We start from the raw sequence: 24,878 nt of genomic DNA on the forward strand, positions 1-24,878 counted from the left end.
CTCGCGGAATGGTTTGGGTTTGAAGGGACCTTTTAAAGACCATCTCGTCCCACCCCCCTGCCGTGGGCAGGGACACCTTCCGCTAGATCAAGTTGGCCAAAGCCCCGTCCAACCTGGCCTTGAACGCTTCCAGGGAGGGAGCATCCGCAGCTTCACTGAGCAACCTGGTCTAGCATCTCACCACCCTCGCAGTAAAGAATTTCCTGCGTATATCCAATCTAAACCTGCTCTCTTTCAGTTTAAGATCCAGTGGAAAGGCTGAAGCGTCAGGTTGAAAACCTTGGGCTGACACTTGGTGCAGATGCTTTTAAGTCTCTCTGCCAGGTTTCTGCGCTGGAGTGGTTTCAAGGAGGAGAGCGTTTGTCTAGAGACCCGAAGGTGTTAGCTCTGAAGTGCTGTCCGTTACTTCAGCCACTCTCACGGTATGGATATAACTTACTTTTCTAAAAGGCTTGCATCCTCCGTAGGAGAAGGTAACAGCGAGTGGAATTGTTACCTCCAGGAGTATTTCATTTTTCTGATAGTTTTTATTTTTAGCCTACTTCTGTGAGGAAACAACATACGTATCGTAAAGTTGTTTGCCTCTCTTGCCTCTTCTTTCCGTTCCTCTCCCAATCATTTTGTGTACCTAGCAGTAAGTATTGATCAGATTTCTCAGGAAGGCTCTTTAAAGCTACTCTTAATTTTGCTAAACTTGTACGAAAAAAGAACTGAGCAGAGAGGAGAGATGATTTCCTTTTCCCTCCGCTAGGGAAAGCGTAACCTTTATCAGAAGAGAGCTGACAGTGTAGCGTTAGGGCAGTGGGACTTGGGGTTCCCCAGCTGCAGGGGTTTGCAGGAGAACGGGAAAACTCTACTGCGAAACGTTACAGCCTGCTGAGAAAGCAGGCTGCTTTTGTTGCTTCTGGGTCGGTTTGGTTTCGAACAGATGAAGACAGCACTTTAAAGTTGTCCTTTTGAGCATCCCTCTTTTGCACGTTCTTTGCAAGGAAAGAGCGTGGTGTCATTTTATTGGTAGCTGATGACCTCGCTGTATGCCTGTGAGATGGAGATAACAGCTCTGAATTGCCGCGGCACTCAGGAATTGCATTATGTAGCGGTGTCGGGGAGAGGGAAGGACTTTGCTTTTTAAGGAGGGGGGAAAAACGGGCATTTCTGGTCAGTAGGATGTTGAGACATTTTCAGCTTGGGGCAATTGTCGGTCATGCCCTTGCTGAGTAAATATAATGTTAATAGAAACCATACATACCTGACAAAAGCATGTCCCTCCGGCCTGGTTCCAGAGATTGTTTCGTGCTTCTCTACGGTGGCACCTCAGTCTGGTCCTACGCTGGAGCATGTTGCTGTTTTATGAGTGATATCAGCTGTTGACATTCAAAAATCATTCCATTCCAGCTCACCCCCTACTGTCTCTATCAGTGGGAGGGCTCAGTTGATTCATTCAGGACACTTTAGTTACGAAGAGCTGCTTTGCTGGCCAGCACCGACGTTGCAGATAAGCGCCCAGAGATGGGACTCGGTGGGACGAGGGATCTGCCCGGGTCCGGTTCAGAGCGTGGAAGGAAAGCAAGTGCGAAAACGTAGGCTTTCTCGGGGGAAATCGGGAAGAGGCACTGCCCTAAGCTGAACCTCCTGTGCGAGAAAACCATTCCCATTCATTTAGAGCACTGCACGTTCCTTTCCTTGAAGGTAATGACATATTGCTGTAATGCCACTGTTCGGAGTGCTGGTATGTGTGACACAAACAGATTACTTAATAACCAATTTTGCAAGAGGGGAAAAGTAAAGCTCCACCTTATCCTTTGAGATAAGGTATTCTTGGCTCTTTGAGCGTAACTTCCCCCGGGCTGGCTGCCACCCTGACTTCATGGTGGGGCGGAGGATGCTTGATGGCTGGGAGGCCCGAGGAGCGCTCTGGCTGCCTGTCGTGGACGAAGGGGACCAGCGCTCCTGTCAGGGGTTTTGTCCCGCGTTTCAGATGATTTGCGAAGTAAAGATCTCGAGAGTCTCTCTCAGATACCGCTGCTGGAGGAGTGAATTCAGGAAAAAACGCTGTTAGAGTGGAAACTTTTTGGTGGATCCTGTTATCATTATGGGATTTACTATACAGAGAGCCTAAACCAGGGATTTTGTAATGACTTTCCGTAACTACTTTTACCATTTTAGCTGACTGCTCCCCACACTTTCCTCCTCCTTGCTTTCTAGTCTCGACCCTGGTGTGTCGAGACCATCTCGTTGCACTTGGCTGGTAGAAAGCTGTCTGATGCCATAAGCCTAAGATTATTGCTTGATGGTTGGATCAATGAGGAGAGAGGTTGAAAGGGTCAAGATAACTGTGAAAATCAGTAGGCAGAAAGTGGGAGAAATGAGCTGTATTTAGCCATTCACTTTATTTTGTTTTTCCTCTCTCATCCCCGCCCTCAGTTTTTGACCACTGTAAGCAGACCTTCTCCATTTTCAGAAATAACTGGAGAACCTGTTTCATCTCAGTTAGAGTTTTTAATTGCTTTTGAAATAAATACGATTAAAAAATTAATCAGATAAAATCTCAGTACTGAATGTACTTCATTAATATTCTTTGGTACCTTTACTATATATCTATGCAGAGATTATATATGCCGAGATAGAGTAGGCAGTATTTTGCTTTGGGGAAACTGAGGCAGGCTTTGCTCGTGCAAAAGCCAAACGGTGAGGACTCGGGCGCTGCCTTTTTGCTCTCTTTCTGTGCAGCAGCTGGCACAGCCTGGGAATGGCAGGCACAGGTTGGGACCTAAACGCGGCCCCGCACAGCCAGTAAAAACAAGACGGGTGGTTTGGATCTTCTCAACTTTGAAGTGTCTGGATGAAAGATATCAGATGAGCTTCTCTCCAGCTTTAATTCTCCATGACACTTTGCAGGATGCTGAAATGTGCCATTAACTGGTTTGTCATAAATGAAAAGGCCTAGTGCTACGACTTCACTGCAGACTTTTGATAATATGATAAATCCCTATGGAAAACTTGGGAGCGGTTTGTGTGTGTGCGGATTAATGAAGTCAGTAGTACAAATGCTGTGAGGTCTGTGAAATATGAATCACTCACAAAGTGGTTTGTTCGGAAATTTTTGTCATTAAGATAATGCCACTTTTCAGTCATTTGTTAGCTTGACGCTAGTAAATCTGTGAGTGTGCTTACTGTTGGCAGTTTCCAGCAGGTGTCTGTGTTCCTGGAATGTCCTTCTGGTCATCGCAGATGTCCTTCATCTGTTGTCAGGAATCAGCGTTAGCTTTAAAGTTGCTGGGGCTGTGTGAGAAGGTGTTGATGCCCACCTGCTCGGAGCTCCGTGAGAAAAACCTCAACCCGAGCTGAGATGATGATAAGCTGACTTTCCAGAAGGTAGCGATAAGTTGGCTGTGCGCGCAGGAGAAATCGGGAAAATGTTATAGGAACAGCTGAGTCAATATGTGATGTGGTTTGCCCGTTGCGAAGGAAAGGTGGTGTTTTCTTTTAGGCGGCGATAAGTTTTGCACTGACACACGCTGTGAGTATAAGGTACGTGGCAGTGAAGGGAAGGTGTTTCTGTACCATTCTGCCTTTTTTTCCATCTCTGATCGGTTTAGAAGTGATCATCAGCTCTCTGACCTGGCAGTGAAACTTAATTTTGCTGAGGGCTGTGCTAATTAGAAAGGTGCCCCTCACGTGGCACCTTACAGCCTCTGATGGGAGCAACTGCTCTGAGTGGATGTTTCCAGATACTGGGACCATCCCGAAGCTGCTGGTCCCTACCAAGCGAGAGCAGGCGCTTCGACAGTGCAGAGTAGCCCAGGCCAGGGGCTGTCTCAGTGTGCTCATGACAACGACTCTACAAAGGTCACTTTTTAAGCCCTCTCTTCTTTTATGCTTCAGTTTCTGTAGATGCTGCCCAGCATCAGTGTGCGTGCAGGCTGTGCCTGCTGGTCAGAGGATGGTTTGGTCCTCTCCTGGGTCATTTCAGTTAGGATTCAGGGCTAGGCTTGTTTGATGATGGTTTGGTCCTCTCCTGGGTCATTTCAGTTAGCATTCAAGTCTAGGCTTGTTTCACTGTCTTCTCCCACCCACTGTATATACCTTCCTCTGCCCAACAGCTCTTTTTTAAGATACAGTAATAATGGATATGATAGTTCAGGATGGAGATTGAAGAACCGATAAGCCTTTTCTTAGTCTCCAGATGTGGGCCCCAGATGTGCTGATTACCCTTCCTGGATTTTTCTGGGACATTTAAAATTAAAAGGTAACCCAAAATGTGTTGGGGAGGCCCAGTCACAGTTGTAAAATGTGTAATGCCAGTGTTGGCTCTGTTGGGCTGTATTTAGCAAACTCTGTCGTGCTTTTTGCCTGTCCACTGAATTTACAGATTTGTAAGAGATGTACGCCATGCCGTAAACCACGGCGTAGAGAAGCAGTGAAGGTAAACAACACAACCCGCTTGGCAAACAGGGAAAGATAGCGAGGCAGAAAGTGGAAGATACCTGACCCCGTGGCAGGGCTGGGCTCCTTCATGCTTGGCCACGTCAAGCAATCGCAGCCTTCGCGTAGCTGAGGAACCCAGGAGCGTCCTTCCCGCTCTCAGCTGTGTGCCCAGAACTAGCGGAGCTGGGCTTCGTCCGGACCTTGCTAGGATGAGTGCCGTCTGTACGCTAGTTCAGTCATCATCTCGGCCTTCGTGGAGGCCTGTCCCTTTGGGTGATACTCCTCGTCCGGTTGCACAACGCTGTGAGAACTTCCTTAGCAGTGAAAAGAGACTGAGAAGGGACGGGGGAAACTGGGGCGCTGCCTTGAAGGAAGGGTTGTGCCGCCGGAGGGGCGTCGGGAGGCCTTTGGGTGAATGGGGCTCCCGCCGGCGAGCATCGTGGTGTTTGCATTCCTTCGCCGTGCCGTGCTGGCAGCAGCCCGGCCTTCTGGCAACCCCGGCTTCGGCCCCAGTCTGCCTTTCATAAAACACACCGCGGCCTTTACGTGTTTAATTATAACTGCAGCCTTGGAATCAAGGTTTGCTTGTGGCGGGGCTGTTTTTCTCTCTCATGAGAGTCGGGCAGTTAGGAGGACTTCCCATGAGCTGCCTGACACTTTGCAAACCCAAGGAAACAGGATGGTGGTTTAAAGTAGGCTTCTGCCTGGCATGTTGCAGTTGTCTGTCTCGGTTTTGTTGCTAACTTGTGCCCAGCCTTTGCCGTTTGTTCTTCAGGCTTTGGGCAAGGTGCTGCTCCGTGCAGTCATTGATGGTGACGAGGAGTTCAGGCTCTAAAAAGGCCACGGTGTTTGCTTCAGAGTTTGGAGCGCAGATTTCAGCGGCGCGCCTTCCTGCTGCTTGTCTGCAAGGGGCAAAGCAGCAGCCGCCCTCTGGTGCCCAGAAAGCAGTTTGAGGCTCTTTCTCTGAAACGGGGGCAGTGCTTGGATGCCTTAGGCATTGTACCACAGCTCTTCCTTAGATTGCAGGGTGCTCTAAAGCCCACCTGCATCCATGAACTTGATAGTGCCCAGTACAGCTTGGTAGTCATTAGGTCAGCCTTGGTAACGAATGAGATGGAAATATGGAAAATGAGGCTGAGATTTTCAGGCAAGGTGGGCTATTTTGGGTGGTCATTTGGAGCATTTTGGGAGGGGACATAATTTTAAAGGAGCTGTGGTCAGCGCTCAAGGCAGATGCCAAAAAATTCAAAGGTACCGTGCTTCCGAACTGCTCGGCCTAAAGCTTAAATCAAACCGTCCGGCACAGCTCCCCTCCTCTGCCCTGTTCCCCAGAGCCCTGCGTTGTTCAAGTCTTCCGTTTCTTTCCGTGGAATGCAAGCGCTCCTGGCCAGATTAGATCAGATCGCAGCAGGACAGGTTGGGTGGCTTCTGTAACCTCTCACGGCTCCAAAGAAGAGAGAAAGAAAAGCAGCTTATGGGGTTGTGGGTAAGAGTCTCGCAGTGGCTTATATAAAGCTCAGTGAGAATACCCCCCACACATGTTTATTGCTCTGTCTAAACCATGTCCACCCAAGAATTCATTGCCAGCTTCCTTATATTTTCCTGTCACGGAGCAGTACCTTATAGCTGTCATCAACGTGCGTCTTCTGGGCTTCATGTTCTGATCCTTTCCTAGCGATTCCTGGCGCAGTTCTTGGTGACTCCTTCTAAACAAACCGGGTTTCTAGGATCTTCAAGAAGTTAAACAAAGACCTCATTTCATTTTTTCATTTTCTTTTCCTGTTTAGATATTCTTGGCTTGACTTTATGTGAGCTCTGTCTTTCAGAGCCATCCCGTTCTTCAGGGCACAGCGCTAACTCGCCTTTTAAACTTGCTTCGCTGGAGCGGCCTCTGAATCTTGTTAGGAATCTGGCAGTTCAAGTCTGGGTCACGGATGGGGAGCGATCGAGCGTACGTTTGAAATTGAGAAGTGCAAGCTTGAGACAGATGGCTAGGAAGACTTTCCTTCTGGCTAACTATAGCGTTGGTACGTGGAAACCTTTTAAAGACTGCAGAGGTCATTTTACGTAAAGATTAAATTGACCTTTGGAAGATAGTGAAGTTCTAGGAGCCTGATGTTATAAAAGAAGAAGAAAAGAAAAGTCTCCGATTTACATGCTGTCCTGCCCTGCACAGCTCGGTTTCCTGCCCCTTGTAGGGATTTTAGTAAAGGCCTGCACATTAAGATGTGACGTGCAGTGACACAAATATGTAAAATGATCTCTGGACACGCTCCCTGCTCGATTCAGTAACTGCATCTTCATTCCGATGCTGGGTCTTCTCTGGAATACTTCCATCGTAGCTGCGAATTCGGGGTTCTTTTGTCAGAACTGGCAGAGTTGACCACAGCCCGGTTGTTTCTAATCTTGTTCCTTCCTATTTCACCTCTCTTTGGCACAGTAGCTTGGGTTTTGTTTCTCTTGGAGCCTCTGCTGTCTTTTTTGCCCTTTACTGCATCTCTCTTATTGCCGGCAGTTCTCCTGATGGCATTTATTAGGTTGTGAACCTTACGGTTTGTCCTTCTCCAAGTATTTGGTCCCATCACCTGATGGATTTACGCTGACCATTTTCTTTGGCCGACTGCCACGTACCATGGAAGAATTAGTTTCTTGCATACTGCTGTTGTTTTAAAGGCCCTTAGGCCTGAGGCCCGTCCTGATCTCAGCTGTTTTCAGCTACCTGGGTACAGACTTGCGCTACTTTTATTCCAGTCTTTTCCATACAGACGTGATTTCTTCTGCTTCTCCCAGCCAGTCTCGTACCCAGCATCCTTTGTCCAACTCCAGGCACCCCCCTGCTGGTGCTGGTCCTGCGGCAGACTGCGCTCGGTCCCTCAAAAGACCTTGGGTTCCCTTCATGGGAGCCTCTTGCGGAGCGGTCTTCTTGTGCCCAGGCATCGCCGCTGTAAGACATAAATGCGTGTGTCTGCACTAACAAAATGGTTACTGTGATATAAATAGCCGAGTCAGTTCCACTTGTGCAGCCTGCCCTCTCTTTGGAGGGAAACACATCTTTTCTGTGGTTCTGCTGCCTGACGGGGCTGTTTTGCTGTGGGGAACAGGAGGGATTTGGATCCGATTTATCTCCAACTGGTACGTTAGCTTGTTTAGATATCACCCAGATTTCAACAAACAAAGTGCTCAGTGAATCCTTCTGCTGTTTACCCGATGGATAAGTTTTTATTCGCCTGGAAAATCAGTCACTCGAGTATCAGGATGCTCTGAAAACCCTCTGGGGACGGAATGGTGAGCCTGGGAATATGCCTGCTCATCCCGTCTGGAGGACTGGTTATGGCTGTGTTTTGTTTTCTTTTGAGTTTCAGTGTCTGTGTTCAGGTGCATGAATGGGAACAGTATTTAGCCCTTACACAGCGCTCGGGGAAATGGTCATGTTCCCTGTTTCTACTGCCTGAACCAGCCGTGGTCGCTGACCGGTCTCGTGAATTTCCGAGTCGTTTCTACTACCCCAAATTTACATTGATAAATGTGTCATTGAAAATATTCCCATTTGCCCGCTGGTTTTGTGGCCTCTGTTTTCATCCGTGTGGAAATTCATGCTCTTCCTGATCGCTCCTGGGCAATTTTTAGGTGAAATGCAAGTCGTTTCTGTTCCAGCGGTGCGCACCGTTTTCTGGAGCAGGGTGTCGCGCGTCCCACCCCGCGCGCGCCTGGGAGCGCAGAGCGACAGCCGTGTCCTGGAAGGTGGAGCTGGTCGGGGTGGAGGGCCTGCGCCTGCTCCTCCACTAGCACTGGTCCCGGGAGCTCTTCGGCACCTGTAACCCCTTGAAAATCAGGTAGAGTTAAGGGCACTCGGCACGTGACGGCGTGGCCTTTTGTTCTTATTTCTTGAGCTGCTTTGAAACTAAGCAGGGCTTAGTTTGGGACTTGCTTAGTGCTACTTTTAGTATCTCCCCTTTAAAATGGATCATCCCTATGATTTATTTGTCCTGGGCCATCAGCTTTTTATGTCATTTATTTCCGTTGATCCTCACACAAAAACGAGAAGTACCCTTCTGCCGCCAGCCCCGGGTTTGAAAAGCAGCCGCTAAAAGCTGCGCTAGCCTGGCTGTAATCCCAGCAGCCCGTTGGCTAGTGCCACGTCTCGCTGCGTGCTTGGCGGTATGCCGACACCACTTTCTTGGCCACAAAGGTGTGCCGGGCCGCCTTCTGCTGAGGAAGCACGTGGCGGGCTGCATCCCCTGCCCGTCTCGTGTGACTTGGGAGCTGCAGGAGGTGCAGATTCCTAAATGTTAGGCATCGCTACGGAGCAAGTTTGCATCAAGTTAGCAACTCGTTAGTGGTAGGAGTGAAAGCCGTACGCTCCTGGGATGTGTCGGAAGCCACATCAGTAAGTAAAGCTTCCCCTCCCTGAGGGCGTGCTGTGTTTCAGTTCCATCCAGGTAGGAGACTGATAGCTAGGCCATGTAAATGGGCAGGGAAAGGCACACCTTTGCCTGCCTGTGTCGTCTTATACATCAGCCATACCCCCAGGTTAAATGGCTGGGGCATCCTGAGCAAAGCCCTTCGTTCGGGTTGCCTGAAGTATCTGTCCCAGTCTTCCCTGAGAGCCTGGGGACGCACGGCTGCCCCGTGCAGGAGGCGAGAGTGGCCGGAGCCCTTGGAGAAGAGGGTGGCTGCATAGACGTGTCGGCTGGAACCGTGAGCCTGCCCAAGCCTGATGGGGTTTCGTCTGACTCTCCCAGCTCTTTGGAAAGGAGCCTTGAACGTAAAAGGAAGGGCCAGGTCAAACTGCTAATACTCGGCTTGTTTTCATTGCTGGATAAATTTTTAATGTTGAGTTTTGATCTTGTTTCCTTCTAAGGTGGCAGCCTGAGATACTTTATGGGCTAGTCTGACCAGGCTCTAAGCCTCCACAACCCCAGTCATGTGGGAGGGAGGGATTCCTTCTTAGATATTATGCACCAGGCAGACTTTATCCTTTGATCCTGTAACTTTCGGCTCCTTTCTCCAAACGACAAAGTTTTGGTTTTGCTAAGCAAAAGCCACTGCACTGTCACCTTTTCCTTAAAAGAGCTAGTGCTTAAAAATGGAGAGGATCGTAAATAAAATGTTGTCTTTCTGCTTGCTCGTTTGGCTGTAGATCTCTGGAATGAAAAAAGAATTTCAGTCTTACGCAGTGTCAGGCTTCAAGTCTGCATGTGGTCATGAGCTAAGACTGCAGAAAGCTGTAGACTCAGCTCAGTGTCAGGTGAATGCAGAGACCTCAGGCACAAAAGATACCACCACACTTAGGTAATCTAATCGTATCTGCTGATTTACCTTTTTTTTTTTTTTTTCCTTTTCCCTCCTGCTAAGGCTATGATTTCAGTTTGCATTTCCTGTAACACAGGTTTTCTGGTAGTGCCCTGCCTTTGGATTACTACCACGGCCACTGGTAATCTATTACGTGTGTGTGTTGAAATACCCAATACAAAAGGCGTTGTGGAAAGACTGTTGTTGCAGGATGAAGCTCCCCAGAATCACCTAAATTCAAACTTCTTGAGCAACCTGAGCTCTGCGACTCTCCGTGGGCGCATCACGCGTCAGGTCTATTCTGTATGATTCTTCTGGGAGGAATTGGTTTCTTACCAAGGATAGGGGTAAGAAGTGATAATGCTCTTTAAGGCCAATGCGGTTCCAGAAGTAGTTTGGGAAACCACACTTGAACTGTGGATTTCTCTCTCTATGGATGTTTTTTGTCACTTGCCGCCTGTATTGTGGCATGAATAGATCCACGTGTTTCGAACAATATAGATGGCTTGTGCTTCACAGGCCTCGGGTCGTCCAGTTTGGGGCTGACATGATTGCACGGTGAGTAGGTCCCCTGCTCCCAGCTCACTTCTCATGCAGGCAGATCCCAGGGTCTCCTCATCACATAGATTTAACCGGATCGTCCGCTGATGATGCCAGGCTTGTCCTGGTTCTCTTGCGGCTGCGTTCCCCCTCGCTTAGCAGTGGACAGGGCAGCCGCTCAGTGCGTGTTACACGCACACCCTGCCTCTCGGTCTCTAAACAACCGCGACCCTTTCTTCCTTCGGCAGAAAAGGATCCGCGCTGACAGACAGTTCAAGTTTGAGTCCAGCCTTGTGCCACAGCGGCTGCAAAAACACCTAGGCAGAATTACGGGTACGGAGGTATAGGAACCTGGGGTGTTTGATGCAGGTCCTGCCTTTTCCTGCTGAAAAACCCTTGTGAAGCTTTCTGCAAACCTCAGCGGGTGATGGGGAGCGAGCACCTGAAAGGAGACCGGGATTACCTAGGTAGTAGGTGATCAGGCTGTGCTAGCACACAAATTTGGCTACATAAACGCACACAAGGGACTGACGGGTAGCTGAAACTTTACCAGGTCAGACAACTTCAAGCCTGCCGATTTCTTACCGTTTTCATTTTCCAGTACACCTTTTTCCTTCCTATGTTTACGTTTCTTTAACCCCTACATTTCCTTAAATGGAATAACTCGGAAAAGAAATAGGCTGGTGTTGCACTGAGGCGGTGTGCCTGGGGGCCTGGCTCGCTGAGGCAGGCTGGCCGGAGCTGCTGCCTTCCGCGCCCGCTGTCCCAGTGCCGCCGGGCTCGGCACCTGAGCTCGTGTGCCTTCAGATGGCTTCGTTCCCGGGACATCGACGAGACGGTGCTTGGCCAGGATGGAGACGAGAGACGAACAGCTATCCTTGCAGGCAGGGAGGGAACGCTGCATTGTACAGAACTTAAATTTGGTAATACACGAGGGGATTTTCACCAGCAAAACTGACTCGGGAGTCTCCTGTGCCCAAACTCTAAATCTGGACTGTGAATCATGAGCTGCTATTCCTTAATAGCTCTTAATAAAGCAAAAGATGTGGTTTCAACCAAAGTTTTTCGGGGGGAAAAATACCTCTCTGATGATGACTACTTCTCGCTCTGTTAATAATCAGGTGAAACGATTTTGTTCTGCATTTGGTGCACAGTCAAGTTTCTCCTCGGGCGCAAGAAGCTAACTTGAAAACTTGTAGCTGCAGCAGGGGTGAGTTCGAGGAAGCCACGACCCACCACTGTCCTTTCGAATGGAGAAGGTGCCGCTGTCACCCGCAGGTCTTGCTGTGCATCTTGCCGACGGGATTTTAGTGTTGTGAAATAGGTGCCTCTGGTCAGCCAAAACAGCTCTAAAAATTAATGAGGTGCACAGAGAGGCTAATGGCTTTCCTGGGGGAGGGCAACGGGAGCAGCCCTCAGCAAAGGGGGGGTCCTTTCTGAATGCAGTAAGGGCCGCAGGAGGACACTGGCAGTTGGCCCGTGTCGGGCGTACAAGAGCAAGTTAGGGCTGGACCTGGATTGCCAGGAGAAGCCTAGCACTCGGCCCTGCGCTTCCCGTCCTCCCCCAAGCCGCAGGATCACGGTGCGGTGCATGTGTGTCACGTTAAATTTACCAGGCATCACCGTTTGTAGTCAATGGTTCTCATGGGAAAGGCTCTGTTGCCCGGTGAGTAGGAAATGTCTCAGAAACCCAGTGCATTGAGAGTATGTGTCAATTGTTTCCTTCCAGGCGCTTTGGGAAGGGAGCCTAGAAGTTTATCTCAGCATTTGCAACGATATAAACAGATGCCAGGCACTTCAAGTACACAGAAAAGGAAAAGGTCTTGCTTGGCCTCCCTGAGCAGACTGGGAGGCGGGGGGGTGGAGACCAAAAGCAACATGAACTAAGTCTCTCCCTTGCGGAACAGGGAAAAGCAGCTAAGTAATGCAGATGTTTGCCTGCGTGTATACAATTTAGTTTCATATTACCAAAATCTGTACTGTGCACACGTGGTCAAAGGATTAAAGAGATTGTCCGGTTCTGTTGGCAGCATATTAAAGTATTAAAACTACAGGCTTACTATGATGTGTTTCTATTATCAAGCTGACCGCAGAATTAAAGTGATTGAAAGGAGGACGTTGTTTTAATGCAGATACCGGAATCGCCCCATCCTTTTGCGTCTGGCTTTCGGCTGCGATCTTGGCTGTGAGAATGCCTTGGGAAGGGCTCCCACGGCCCTGCCCGTCCCGGGGCCACCCCTACCCTACCGCTCCTGCTTGCGCTCAGCTCAGATTTCCCCTTCTCTGTCCCTGTGCAGCGTTTATGCCATCTGCCGTGGTAAAGCTGGTGTTTCCAGTTGCTGGAATAGCTTTCCTGGCTTCCTTTGACACGCTGCAGCTAAATCCTGTCTTCAGGTGTTGACCTGTAAGGTCTCGCTGCAGATGGCTCCAGCTCGGGCGTTGCGGCTCTGCCCGTTCCCGCGGTGCTGTGAGCCCGGATCGCGGTGCTGGCACGCTGGGCTGCAGGCAGCGGATGCGGCTCCCTTTTTCTTCTCTCGCTGTTACACTGCCTGATTTTGGACCTTGTTGGACCCTGGATTTCTGTTTCTTTTTTTGTCCTGCTCCCTGAGATGGCAAGTTGTTGGTGTCCGGTACTGTGCCGGGCCGTCGTACCGCTGTTGTCACCCAGCAGCAGCAGGAGATGCGCGTGCAGTGGTGAACTTGTAATATCTCAACCTAGATAATACTGGCTAAAAAGTAACTGTAACTTCGCTCGGAGAGGTTGTCACTAACCCTTTATAGCTGTTGGTTTATATCTTGACATCACGGACACTATATATCTGTACATCTGATTTATTTATTTAGTACGGTCTTCTGCATGGTTACCGCCCGTACAGAAACTGGAGCTTGCCGTAGCTCTGTAGCCACCAGACCGGCGACGTGATCCATTTCGGGGCCGTCTCAGGAGCCGTCACACCATCGTGTCCGTGAGCGAGAAGGGAATTTCTTTATGAGCCCCTGCTTTCTATTACAATTTCCACGTAACAGATTGCTTTGGAGCCTAAATGTGTCACCCTTAGTGCCGGTGTGCGGATGAACGTTTTTTTTCAGGTGATCGTATTGGAGAACAATATTTTTTTTCTTTTCAGTTTGTTGGTCTTTGCGAATGAAGAATGCAGTATTTAAGAAGCCTTTTCCAGATGCTTTTTTGTACTTAAGTAACTCAACAACAGCATGCATTGAAAACTTCTAATTTGTCCCCTGCGTTTGCTTCTCAAAAGAGCTGCTGGTGGAGGTCTGTATACCCCAGTAGCCTTGCTGGGCTGTAGAGCATGTGCGTAGACGGGGACGCGAGACAGCGTCATGTGCAGAGGGCGTGAGCTATTTCCGTAAGCTTCTGGCCCCGTCCTTGCGTACAGCTCGTCATTCCGTTATTTGCAAAGCCCTGGGGGAACTCAGTGAGCTCTTTTAAAGTTGCTATTAAGGAGGGCTGCTCCGGTCAAGCAGCTTTTTAAAAGCCCTCGGATGCTTTCGGTATGAAAATTCACATGCAAAAAAGGTGAAGGACCCTCCAGACTTCACAGCTGGCCTCAAGAGCGTGTGGAATTTGAAACGGCAAACGCAGGGTTGTTTTTCATTGAAAAGTCAATTTGTGATGGAAATGGGGTATTTGGTGCCTAAATTTCCAGTTGTTCCGTCTCAGAGGTTGGCTTTATCATGATGAGGAATTAGAGGTGTGCGTTCAGCAGTGAAGTTAGCTGGTGGCCGCAGGCGCGGGCTTTCCTGTCGCGCTGGCGTTTCCAGAGCAGCTTCCCGTGTCCTGCAAATAGGTGGTTCACCCGCAACCTTGCCATGCTGCTGAAAAGCACACGGTAACGATGGGTGCAGCTTCCAGGTGCAAGGAAAGAGCAACGCCTACTCTGTAAAGAGGGAAAATCGGCGGAGGTGGGTCGGTGGCAAGGGCCGGTTTTCTCTCCGACTTTGTCAAGTGCGTGAGTGTTTTATCAAGTGAAGCCTGACTTGTGTTACTGAGCTGGGGTGGGACAGTGCTGCAGGCTGGAGCGCGGCTCTCCAAAAGCTGCAGCCTCTGCCTTCTCTTGGAGATGTCATCTGGTACGCTCGCCTGGGGTTTTGATAGCCACCCGTTCATGCAAGGCGTACGCGAAGGATAGATGGAGGTGAGGTGACCGAGAGAGTGACTCTGCCGGGGGACGGCTCTGCAGAAATGCTCCGCTGCGAGTAGGAGTAAATGACTGTACCTACACAGAAATACGTTTGTTGTTACGCGCGTTGGCGGCTCGTTCGCTCAGATGCGTGTACTTCGGTTGGTAATAGGGCCTGTGTGTTTATCTGAAACTCTTTGCTTGGCTGCGCTGAGATGTGAGCACGGAAACCAGATTTGGTCAAAAGCACAGAATAAAGCTATCGTTTGTCAAGAGTTAAATCGAAGGAGCTGTTTTTAAAGCTTACAGTAAGATGTCTGACTTATCTGGGCACGGAAAAAGGCATATAAATGCTTTCTGTAAGCACAAGGAAAGATATTTATCCCAAGTCGGTAGGAGTGCAGAAAGCCGTGGAAATAAAACGTTTTTATCCAACTCCTCAAAAAGACACGACAATTGGCAAGTGTAGCTTTGAAATGCGTTCGTTTGAAATGAAAGCCGATATGAAAGGGAAAGGCATGCTTTGCGTTTAGTCAGCATACGAAATTTGGCACTTAGTCTTTTATTACCTAATTTTTATTTTGGAAAGTGTCAAGTACTTAGAAGTTCACAGTAACTTAACGTTAGCAGTCCTTCCTCATCTGCTGAGTTATAAAAATACCTTAACGGGACTTTGACACTTGTTACACAGTGGCCTATGTAGTCAAGCGATGTCAATTTTGTTGCTCTAAGCTCTTCAATTAGGCTGGATCAGTTTGCCCGAGGTAGGCGTTAAGTCTAGCCAATGTATTTGGTAAAACAAATGGAAAAATTAACGTAGGTGTTTTTGAAGAGCATTGTATTCAATATTGCGGAATGAGTACGATGGCCTTCTGTGGGTTTTATTTTTATTTTTAAATGAGTCGCGAGGACAGAATAGTTACCAGAGAGTCTGCACTGGCATGCACTCCCAGAAATGATCGTACAAAAATACTTTTCCAAACGGTAGCTAAAGAGCTCCTAGCTCACGTTTGGAGACAAGAAATACCGTGCTAATTAATGTTAGGCCAGCAAAGAAAGATGCTTCGCTCGCCTGTTGGAACGAAAAGCAGCATGAAGTGTACTGGCCGGTGAGGCACAAACTACACCCAGTCGAAGTTAATATTTGCTGTGCTTGTGTTCCCTAGGTCATCACACTATTTACATTGGGGTCCACGTGCCGAAGAGCTATAGGAGAAGGAGGCGTCATAGAAGACGACCTGGGCACAAAGAAAAGAAAGAAAAGGAGAAAATCTCTGAGAACTACTCCGACAAATCAGACGTAGAAAACGCTGATGAGACAAGCAGCAGCATCCTTAAACCGCTCAGTAAGTACTGGTACCAGTTGTCGCTCACTATAACGGTCTGTTGTCTAGTGATCTGCTCCTGATCTGATGGCGGAGGAGGAGACTGGATCCACGAAAACAGTCATCTCATGGTGGCAGGGTCGGAGTCGACTCAATCAGTTGCTGTCGAATGGTTGCCGTGGGTTGGAAAAGGCGCAGGCTGGAGCAGACATGTCATCCCTCTGCATCACCCGAGTTTGCTCCTGAGCTAATGCCAGCCAGGAACAGGCCCAGTTTTAAAAAGCAGTTTGACACGGGTGTTAAAAGAGATAGCAAAGAAACTCAAAGACGGAGTAGATGCCCAGACAGATCTATTGCAGCTTCTGCCCTGACTCTCGGGGTGTGCTCCCTCTCTAGAGTTCACGCACCTGTAGTTTCAGGTAGGAACAGCCTCATTGGGGCAGGGTGACGAGAAGCACCAAGACTGCTGCTATAGACTGTGAGCAACATAGCCGCTTGGGATTTGGCTTCGTTGTATCAATAACTTGTGGTGCTAAGAAGTCTTTTCCCTTCAGTAATTAACCAGGTTTAAGTTTTGCAAACAAAAAGAAGAATAAAACGTAGCGTTACCGTACGTTTGAGTATCTGTAGGGGTTGAATATCTGGATTTTGATAGGCAGATGAGGTCCGTTTTGGATGCCCTGTGCCTCCATTTGTACTGTTAGCCAGAGGAGAGAGATCTTTATCTAGTGTCACCACTATGCAGCTCTTCGGTAACATCGTAGGAGACTGTCACGAAGTCCCATTCCTCTTGCCGTCTCCTCTGTTGGCCACAAGCTTGTTCTGAACTCTGGGGGATGACTGCTTAAATAGAAGTGGGAGAGAGATGGTGACAGCCTGCTAAAATGGGGACAATTTAGCTAACGAGGTTGCAATATCGGAGAACAGCCCGGGATATGATGTAGCTCAGATTATTGAGGCTAAGTCCAGATGGTTGGATTTCATTAAAGAACTCGTTCATAAGTGAGAAAACGTTTCTTGTGTGCGGGGGGGGAGGGGGGGGGGGAAGCAAGCAGGAGTTGTACGACCTGATCTTTGATTGAAGAGAGCAGCAACTGGAGAGGAAGGCAAGCCACAAAGTCCATTTGCTCTTCCTGGCTGTAGGTCCCTGGTTGGCCCAAGGAGGTTTTCTCGTCGACACTCAGAAACCAGGAGTTGGTTTTACACCGAAAGATATAATTACCTGTCTTCAAGAACTCTAGATATTTTAAGTTTTAATTTTTATGTTTACTTCTCTCTTCTTCTTTGGTGTGCAAGTGACCAGATCTGTAGAAATTCCTTTTTGGCTTTTGGATGTATCGATACCCTAGGGGAATCGTTTCCACAGGCTAATTGTGCCCGTGGTTGAAAACCTATTGCTTCCATCAGGTTTTGATTTTCTACCTTTCATTTCGTTCATCGTTGTTTCTGTTTTGTGTAATTTGAGCAAATGTTAATGGTATTTTTTCCCTCTATCGTTTGTACAGGTTGGTATGTTCTTGTCTATCTGCGTGTAAAAACGTGCAGTCTTTTCATCTCTCTCTATCTGAGAATTTTCCCATAGACGTTTCCACCCTGACCTCTTTGCACTATGTATTTTTGGAATGGGATCACTTAAATACCACACAATACGCCAGGTGTCCCGTGCCGTAGCATTCATGCTACAGCACTTGTAACTTTTTTTGTATTGTTCACCGTCTCATGTATCCAGATATTTTACCAGGTTCTTGCAGGGACTTGCCGTTTTGCGCTGGTGGCCAGATCTTTTTACAAGCTGGCGCGGGTAATTTAGAACACTGTAAGGGATAGGAGTAGTTCAGATTACTGTCTTGAATTTCCAAACATTGAATTACATGTTGCCTCATCTCCCCAGGTTTTCTCCCTCCTGAAACTCTTCTCTTCGTAGGTGACCTGAATTATTCGTTCCCTACGCTTTTTTTGCTTGCTAACAACCCTTTCTTCTCTAGCTCCGCGCACGTAGTAACGCCAGGCTTCCTTCAGAAATTTGTGCCGTTCCGCTTTTGACGCTCTCCATCATTTACAAATGGCTCTGTATTTCCATTTCGTTGTCTGTCTCTTAGCTGGTTGCTGATCTGAGACAGTGGTTGGGTGTTCAGACGGTGCCAGCTTTAGGTGTCTCTTAGGGGAACCGTGGCGAAGGCTTTTTGAGGGTCTGAGCGGCTCACGTGTGCCACGTATCCAGCTGCTGTGCTGACTCCTAGTTACGGCAAGTGTGTCCAAGAGAAGACCAGGTCTCTTCAGACAAAGAAAAAAGCACCTCACCAGCGTAGGCCGATACTCATTACTGGCAATCATGGCAAGAAATCTCAGTTATAACCCTGTTTTTTTAATCTTCATCTGTGAATTGTGAGTTAGGGGTACGTGGCTCAAATTCAGTTTCAAAAGAGCGCTAAGAATATTGGAAACAAGGAATTGGGGAATTTTGAACAGCAATTTTAATGCAGTTGGGAGAAAGCCGGCATGGAATATCTTAGATATATTTGAGAGAGCTGTCGGTAGAGAGTAGGTGGCGTAAGAAGCTGAAGGATCCGTTAGGACTTAACCCTGTGGTTTGGTGGGCTGGGACAGGGAAGGCGTTTGCTACGGAGCAGGGGTGCCAGTGGAGAAGTGGCTGCGTTGTGGCCGGGAAGGAGGGAGTTTGGGATTCTGCTTTTCTTCTTTGAAGGGGGGAAAAAAATAACGGAAACGGAGCAAGAAGTGAAGTGCAGAGTGTGGAGACAACCAGAGAGCGAGCGTCAGTCTAACGTGCTTGAGGTCGTTTTGCAGGGATGGGTGCTTATGAAGGGACTGCACTGTGAGAGCCAGGCCAGCTCCGCAGGGGCTTGCTGGGTGTACGTGTGGGGTACGCAGCGTCTCCGTGTCGTCAGAAGAGGAGAAAAAAAGAAAAAAAAAAAAGCGCTGGACACCAAGGAAGGAGCAAATCCTGAGCCCGCTGTGCCCTCTTACGCAGCTCAGCACCTTTCTCGTGAAGAGACCCAAGAATAGAAGAGCGAGGGTGTTGCAGTCCCCAGGATTACGGGCTGCTGGGGCAGGTGCGTTAATGACCTTTGCGTAACGCCGCTTTGCGCCACGGCTGGCTGTAACCAGGGGCTGCGCTCGCCGCTAAAAAAAGGGACTGGATTCACGCGTGCTTCAGGTACCCGTCAGAGACCGAGGCTCGAGGAACACTGCGTGGTGAAGGTCACGCGTAGGGGACTGCCTTCGGACAGGCTGCCGAGGAGGTGGTAGGTGTCTGCAAGTTTAATGAGGTAATGAAGTGAAAGTGCTGTTTGTGTAGTTAACGATGAGATGAAGGGACTGAACTGGATGACATGTCAGTCTTTGCCTTAGAATTGGAAGGCTTTGGATTCTTATATTCTGTTTTGTTAACCATGTTTTAAAACAAGCAAACCCCAGTTTTACATGAAGAAAACCCAAACATCTTGAGGAAAGGTACGCTGCATCTGGGTCTATAAAACCAAGAATTTACATAGCTCCTTCTCTTTGTTGATTTTTGCAGTTACTCACTTGGCCAAGTATCAGACACTGTCGGTTCAGCTTGTATATAATTCATAGTTTATTTCTTCTTCAAATATAAGGACAAGCATCTAAAGTTTGATTCGCAAAATCTTCAACAACATAGTTGTTAAAATAGTTCCTAGAAGTTTAGGAAACGACTTGCTCGTCTCCCTTACTCCAAGAGCTTTGTTTTTACTGAGTAGAAAGCTTAAGCCAGCTTTGATGCGATACATCACTTCTATTTCTTGATCTGTCCCTAAGGACCGTAAAGCCTGAACCCAGATACCTCACCTGAGGGTGATTTCTCAGCTTCTTTGGTGAAAACTCTGCAGTCAGATTTTGACGACATCTGGATTTGACTCACCAGGTCAAGCTGCTTGTCCCACAGCAAACGAACCTGATGAAACATGTCTGTGGATACAGGCAAGAGAGTAAACAGGTCCAGAATTGCAAACCTTCCCTGTAAACGTTTTGTTCCAGTTCAAAACTGGTCTAGCTGTGCTTCTGGATTTGGGAATTGGTGCAGCCTGGAAATGTCAATCCTTTTTTTTTTTTTTTTTTTTTTTTTTAATCTGTATCCAGTTCAGTCAAACAAGCCAAACTCTGGTAGTTTATAAACAACCTTCAGCTCTCCCATCTGGAGCGAGTTAGGGAAATTTAACACGTACAGGTATGTTTTATCCTAAGGAAATGATTGCTTGGGAAAGATGCCTCCTTCAGAAATCCAGACAGGGCTATTCTCTGAGACCCTGGGGAGGAGGCACGAAGGCGCTCTTCCCTCGGCAGAGCCCTTCCAGTATATTCCAGGCCTGCAGGGCGTCTCTGCGCTCGGAGAGAAAATTGGCTTTCCCGCCCTCGTTCTCAGGCAGGACTGCTGACGCCGGTGCGAGCTGAAACGCGGCTTCCCTTAACCCCAGACTATTGCAGATCCGTGGTCCAGATGAAGTGTCCCAGCACCTTATTTCTAAAAGCACCTCCTTTAAGCAGCCTGGCCCTGCTTTCCACTTACAACCAGTAAGAAGGAAATACTTTTTAGCAGTGGTTATTCTGCACCATCCTGGAAGCTGGCATACAAGTATTTTTGCGGTTAAAAAAAAAAAAAAAAAAAAAATTGCATTATTAGTAAGTGGGCTTTAAATGCCGTCTTCTTATCTGCCTAAAACACACATAAGAGTTGGAAAACAGGTGAAGATTTATGCTGTCAGAGCACTGCAGAAGGGGAAGGATAGCATACTGGGAGACGATGAGTAAAACGGGGTTTTCAGAGGGAAGGTTTGGTGATTTTTGCAGTGCTAATGGCTGGAGTATTGACCTGCTAGTATTTTGGGCATATTCCATTGGTCCGTGGTTAACTATGGTTAATGCCCTTAGTGGGGTGAAGGAAAGACTCAGCTGGCCGGAGAAGAGAGGTGATGGTGGAAAGCCGCGGGAGGCTTGTCGGCGGCACGGGTGGAGGTGTCGAGCCTGGTTCGGCCTCCTCGGGTCGGCCGATCGCTTGTCTCCATGTGAAGCGGGTGGTATAGCTTGCTGTTACTTGCAAGGGACGAGACAAGGGAGGAACAAGGAAGGCTGAGAGAAGTTTCTGCTTTGGGACGGGCTGCGATCTGAATCCGTTTCCCTCTTCCTCGTTCTTTACTATAGACACGGGGAGATTTTCCCATGAGGAAATGCATCTCTGCTTGATCTGGGAAGGGGTTTCTTCTCATTGCCTGGTTGCCCTCCAAGTTAATTTGGCTCACCTCCCTGGCTCCAACCCAACGAAGTCGCGTCTCTCGGTAAGCGCTGTCGTAGCAGGCAGCGTGCAGACACCGTGCTGACGTACGGAGCAGTATGAGGTGCTCCGCAGAGATGCCTGTGCTTGTGCAGAACTTGCTTGGGTCGTCCTTGGGCTGGCCCAGCTCGGTGCCCCGTAGACACGCAGGACACGCAGAAGGTACACGTTAACAGAGATAGAAATCTATTTTGAAACTCTTGATAGCGCGTTTAGAACAGAAGTGCCTGGGATGTGGGGTACAGACTGGGGCTGATGTGAGCGATTATCATGTCGGAAGAAACAGAAGTAGAAAAATGTGCGCTTCTTTGACAGAATGGAAATTCTCATCTTTGTTCAGTTGGTCTGTGCATGGCCTATGGTTTCGGGAAGGTAGGAAACGGTCTGTGTGTATTCGTGACTCTGAATTCAGCGGCTGGGTTAAAAGTCCTCTTACAGGCAAAGGTGATTCCAAGCAAATGGAGAGCAAGAAGCCCAAAATAATAAATACCTGTCCCTTTCCAAAATATCTTGGGGAGTTTCATGTGTAGTCAAGGACCAGTATGATAAGCTGTAAAGTAATGACTTGCAATACTGCACCTCATTTCAAGCCCTAAGGCTTTTTACACAAAATAATCACAAAAATAATGCTAGTAACAGAGGTAACGAGATTGAAAATTCTCTGTTCTTTGGAGTGATTTTAAAGCTAGCTGGCCATAAACATCCTCAAACCTTGTTTTCAGGAAGATAACTAGAGGCATCGCTTGCTTTTCACTTGATCTTTTTCTCAGTTTGACAAGCAGGGGCGGGAAGGCGCGGGCATGGCACTTGTGTGCCCCGCGTTCGTGCGAAGCGATGCTCGCTCCTCCGCTCTGCTCTGCACCATTCTGCAGAGCTGTTAACGCAGCCTGACGGCTCGGGGAGGGTGCGAGCCTTCGTTCACAAGTGATGGAAAGAAGGCAATAGGCACGTGGATCGCAGCGTCTTATGTTCTTGAGGTCTTCTCTGAAGCACAAAGTCTCAGTGGCTGCTTGACTTTATCATAGAATCATAGAATCGTCACAGTTGGAAAATGGAGTCCAACCGTTAACCTAACACTGCCAAGTCCATCTATACCATGTCCTCGAGCACCACGTCTATCCGTTCTTTAAATACCTCCAGGGATGGAGACTCAACCCCTGCCCTGGGCAGCCTGTGCCAACGCTTGACCACCCTCTCGGTGAAGAAGTTTTTCCTAATATCCAACCTAAACCTCCCCTGGCGCAGCTTGAGGCCGTTTCCTCTCGTCCTATCGCTTGTTACTGGGGAGAAGAGACCGACCCCCGCCTCGCTACAGCCTCCTTTCAGGCAGTTGTAGAGAGCGATGAGGGCTCCCCTCAGCCTCCTCTTCTCCAGGCTAAACAACCCCAGTTGTTTAGCCGCTCTCCGCTTTCATTTTTAACAATGTTACGTGGAAATAGCCTAAAGAAGGAGTTTGCTTTGATAGGGCAGTAAGCTGCCTGCTGACGTTGCTTGTCAGTTGTAAACACGGGACGTCTCCATCCTCATCCTAAGTATAGTACTTGACATGCAGATGAGCACATATTTGTATGCATAAATGCCCTGCCTTTAAAGACCAAGAGGGAGTCTTCGGGAGTTCCCTTTGCTGAAGGGCTGTAAGACGAGATTTTTTCCTTCAACGATATGTTGTTGCTGTTGGCCAAGTATAAAGGTTGTATCCCACAAGTTGTGGGGTGTAGAGCCTTGCTGCAATGCTGTATGGTTTACTGAGTGTTTTTGTTAAAACCGCCCGTGGGTCTGAAAAACTGTTGTTGCCAAAGTGAAAGATTTGTCCAAACTCAGCGTAACGCTTAAGAAAATGGAGTGGGAGGAAGGGAAATTCGGTGTTCAGAGTTTACTGGAAATGGGCATTCAGGGCGCTCTGCCCCATGCAGTGCTGGGCTTCCGAAATGACGGTGATCCTTAGCTTTGGCGGTGGATTCGGCAAGGTGCTGGGACCCAAAAGCAACAAGCAATAAGGAGGGGCCCATGAAACTAATCAACTGCACGTTGTAACAGAATTTTCTTAGTGCTCGCACCCGTGAAGGGAGCAAAACCTGATTTTTGGCAGGAGGCACAATGTTGGCAGGTGGATAAAGGTAAGTGCAGAATCTAGATTTTGGAAACCCTTAAAGGAGGGCTAAGCGGTTGGGAGCTGAGGCCATCTTTCATTTCACACTGGTGGTTGCAGCTCTTCTGCATACGGTCACGTGTGGGCTAAGCTTACCGACGGTTTTCTTTACCGGTTGAAGGGTGTAGCTGCGATCCTGTTTACAGGACACAAAACCAGAAACGAGGAAAAGAGGTTGAAAATCTGGATCTGACTGTTGGAGTGGCTTCCAGAGGACCCGTATGGCCAGAGAGAGGGAAGGGGTGATATGTCATCCCATCAAAGGTTTGTAAAGGTTTGCAGTTTGCTCTGACAAATTTCTCTCCTGCCCATCAGCAGTAGTTCTTGAATGTTTTAGTAAAAAAAAAAACCTCTGTTGAGCCCTCAGATGTGGGTTAGGAGGAGCATTTTGCTGAAAGAGACAACATTTGCAGCAGAGTCATTTCACTGAGGTGGTGTTTGAGGCTTCTGCTGTCATTCTGGATGGAGCGCATCCCTCCCAGTGAAGGTGAGGTTTGGTCCGGGTGGATCAGATGCGCTACGTAGGCAACCACTGTGTCCCTCTGTAACGGTGGCCAAGCGTCTTCCCTCACTACGGGTTAATATGCACTTCTGAACAATTCTAATTTAAAATGCAGCCTTCTCTCCAAAGTAAGTTCTGTGTGAGCTGGGGCTAGGAAAGCTGGAACTCGAGAGAAGCCTGCTTGCTTGAAGCTTGCTGTCACTTTGGGGTACGTGTGCTAAGGCTGTGCTGCCGAATACCTGCACTTAAGTAGTGCTCGGGAGGATGTTTGGCATGGAGAGAGAACTGTAATTATCTCTAAAAAGTTGTCTGAACCTGACAGATCCTGCAACGTCCGTTGGCACCGGTGGGTTTTTTGTTTTGTTTGTTGGTTTGGGTTTTTTTTTGAGAACTGGTTAATCAGTGCTTGGTTTATCGAAACGCCTAGCGATATAAAGCATGTGGTGGTGAGCAATCTTGTAGCGTGAATTCACCAGGCTGATTTGTTTAAGTGGAGGCTTTTCGTGTTTAATCCAAGTACAACGGTTTGTCCGTTGCTTCGGGTTGATGTGGGGCCCCCTGAAGTTGATGGCATTAGTATCCTTAGTTTCCTTTACACGATGGTTTGCTTCTTGCGTAACGACTACGTTTTTTGGTCCTTTCCTCAGGTCTTCTAGCGGGTTTAAGTGCCTAGATAAGAGAGCGGTCCTCTGTGTGTGTGTATAAATAGTTTTCCAACGTCTGCCTGTCGAGTGCGGGACCTCTGAACGGTGGTATCCCCGGAGGCCAAGCTACTCTGCTTTTTTGCTGCGTCCTCTCACTCACCAGCACGACCTTTATCAGAAAAGAAAGACCTGAGCATGCATGCAGGTCTTTCTGCATCACTAACTGTCCCACCAGTGGCTCGGTTACGACCTGTTCACCTCGTGCTTCACATGTCTTGAGAACCATCGTATTTCGATGCCCGTCTGCCCCTTTGCTCAATACCAGTGCTTGTGAACGGTTTGCTTACGGAGACAAGGCTCTGTTTGAAAGTTCTCGTGGAAAAAGCAGTTTGAGCCCACCGGTGTGGAAACCATCTCTTTCTAGTTTTAAATGCAACCTGTTTGACATGGGCAGTGCATTTGGCAGGCCTCTCCTTGCGAAGAGCAAGCTTCGCGGCGCTCCAGCACAAAATTGCCTCTTCTCAGGAGCACTTCTGCAGAAGATGGGC

General features: G+C 48.4%; 1 protein-coding gene across 3 annotated transcripts in view; it reads left to right on the forward strand.

Moving 5' to 3' along the window:
* The window catches only part of SLC4A4 (solute carrier family 4 member 4), a 183,554-nt gene that overhangs the window by 25,647 nt on the left and 133,029 nt on the right, over nucleotides 1-24,878 (forward strand). For all 3 annotated transcript variants that reach the window (XM_087737167.1, XM_087737168.1, XM_009463608.2), the window contains one exon: nucleotides 15,569-15,748. In XM_087737167.1, coding sequence (XP_087593293.1) covers nucleotides 15,569-15,748 — 180 coding nt within the window. The remainder of the gene's footprint in view (nucleotides 1-15,568; nucleotides 15,749-24,878) is intronic.

Source organism: Nipponia nippon, unplaced genomic scaffold (genome assembly GCF_047370975.1).
Source record: "Nipponia nippon isolate SJK-2023a ecotype South Korea unplaced genomic scaffold, ASM4737097v1 scaffold_6, whole genome shotgun sequence".
Lineage (NCBI taxonomy): Eukaryota > Metazoa > Chordata > Aves > Pelecaniformes > Threskiornithidae > Nipponia > Nipponia nippon.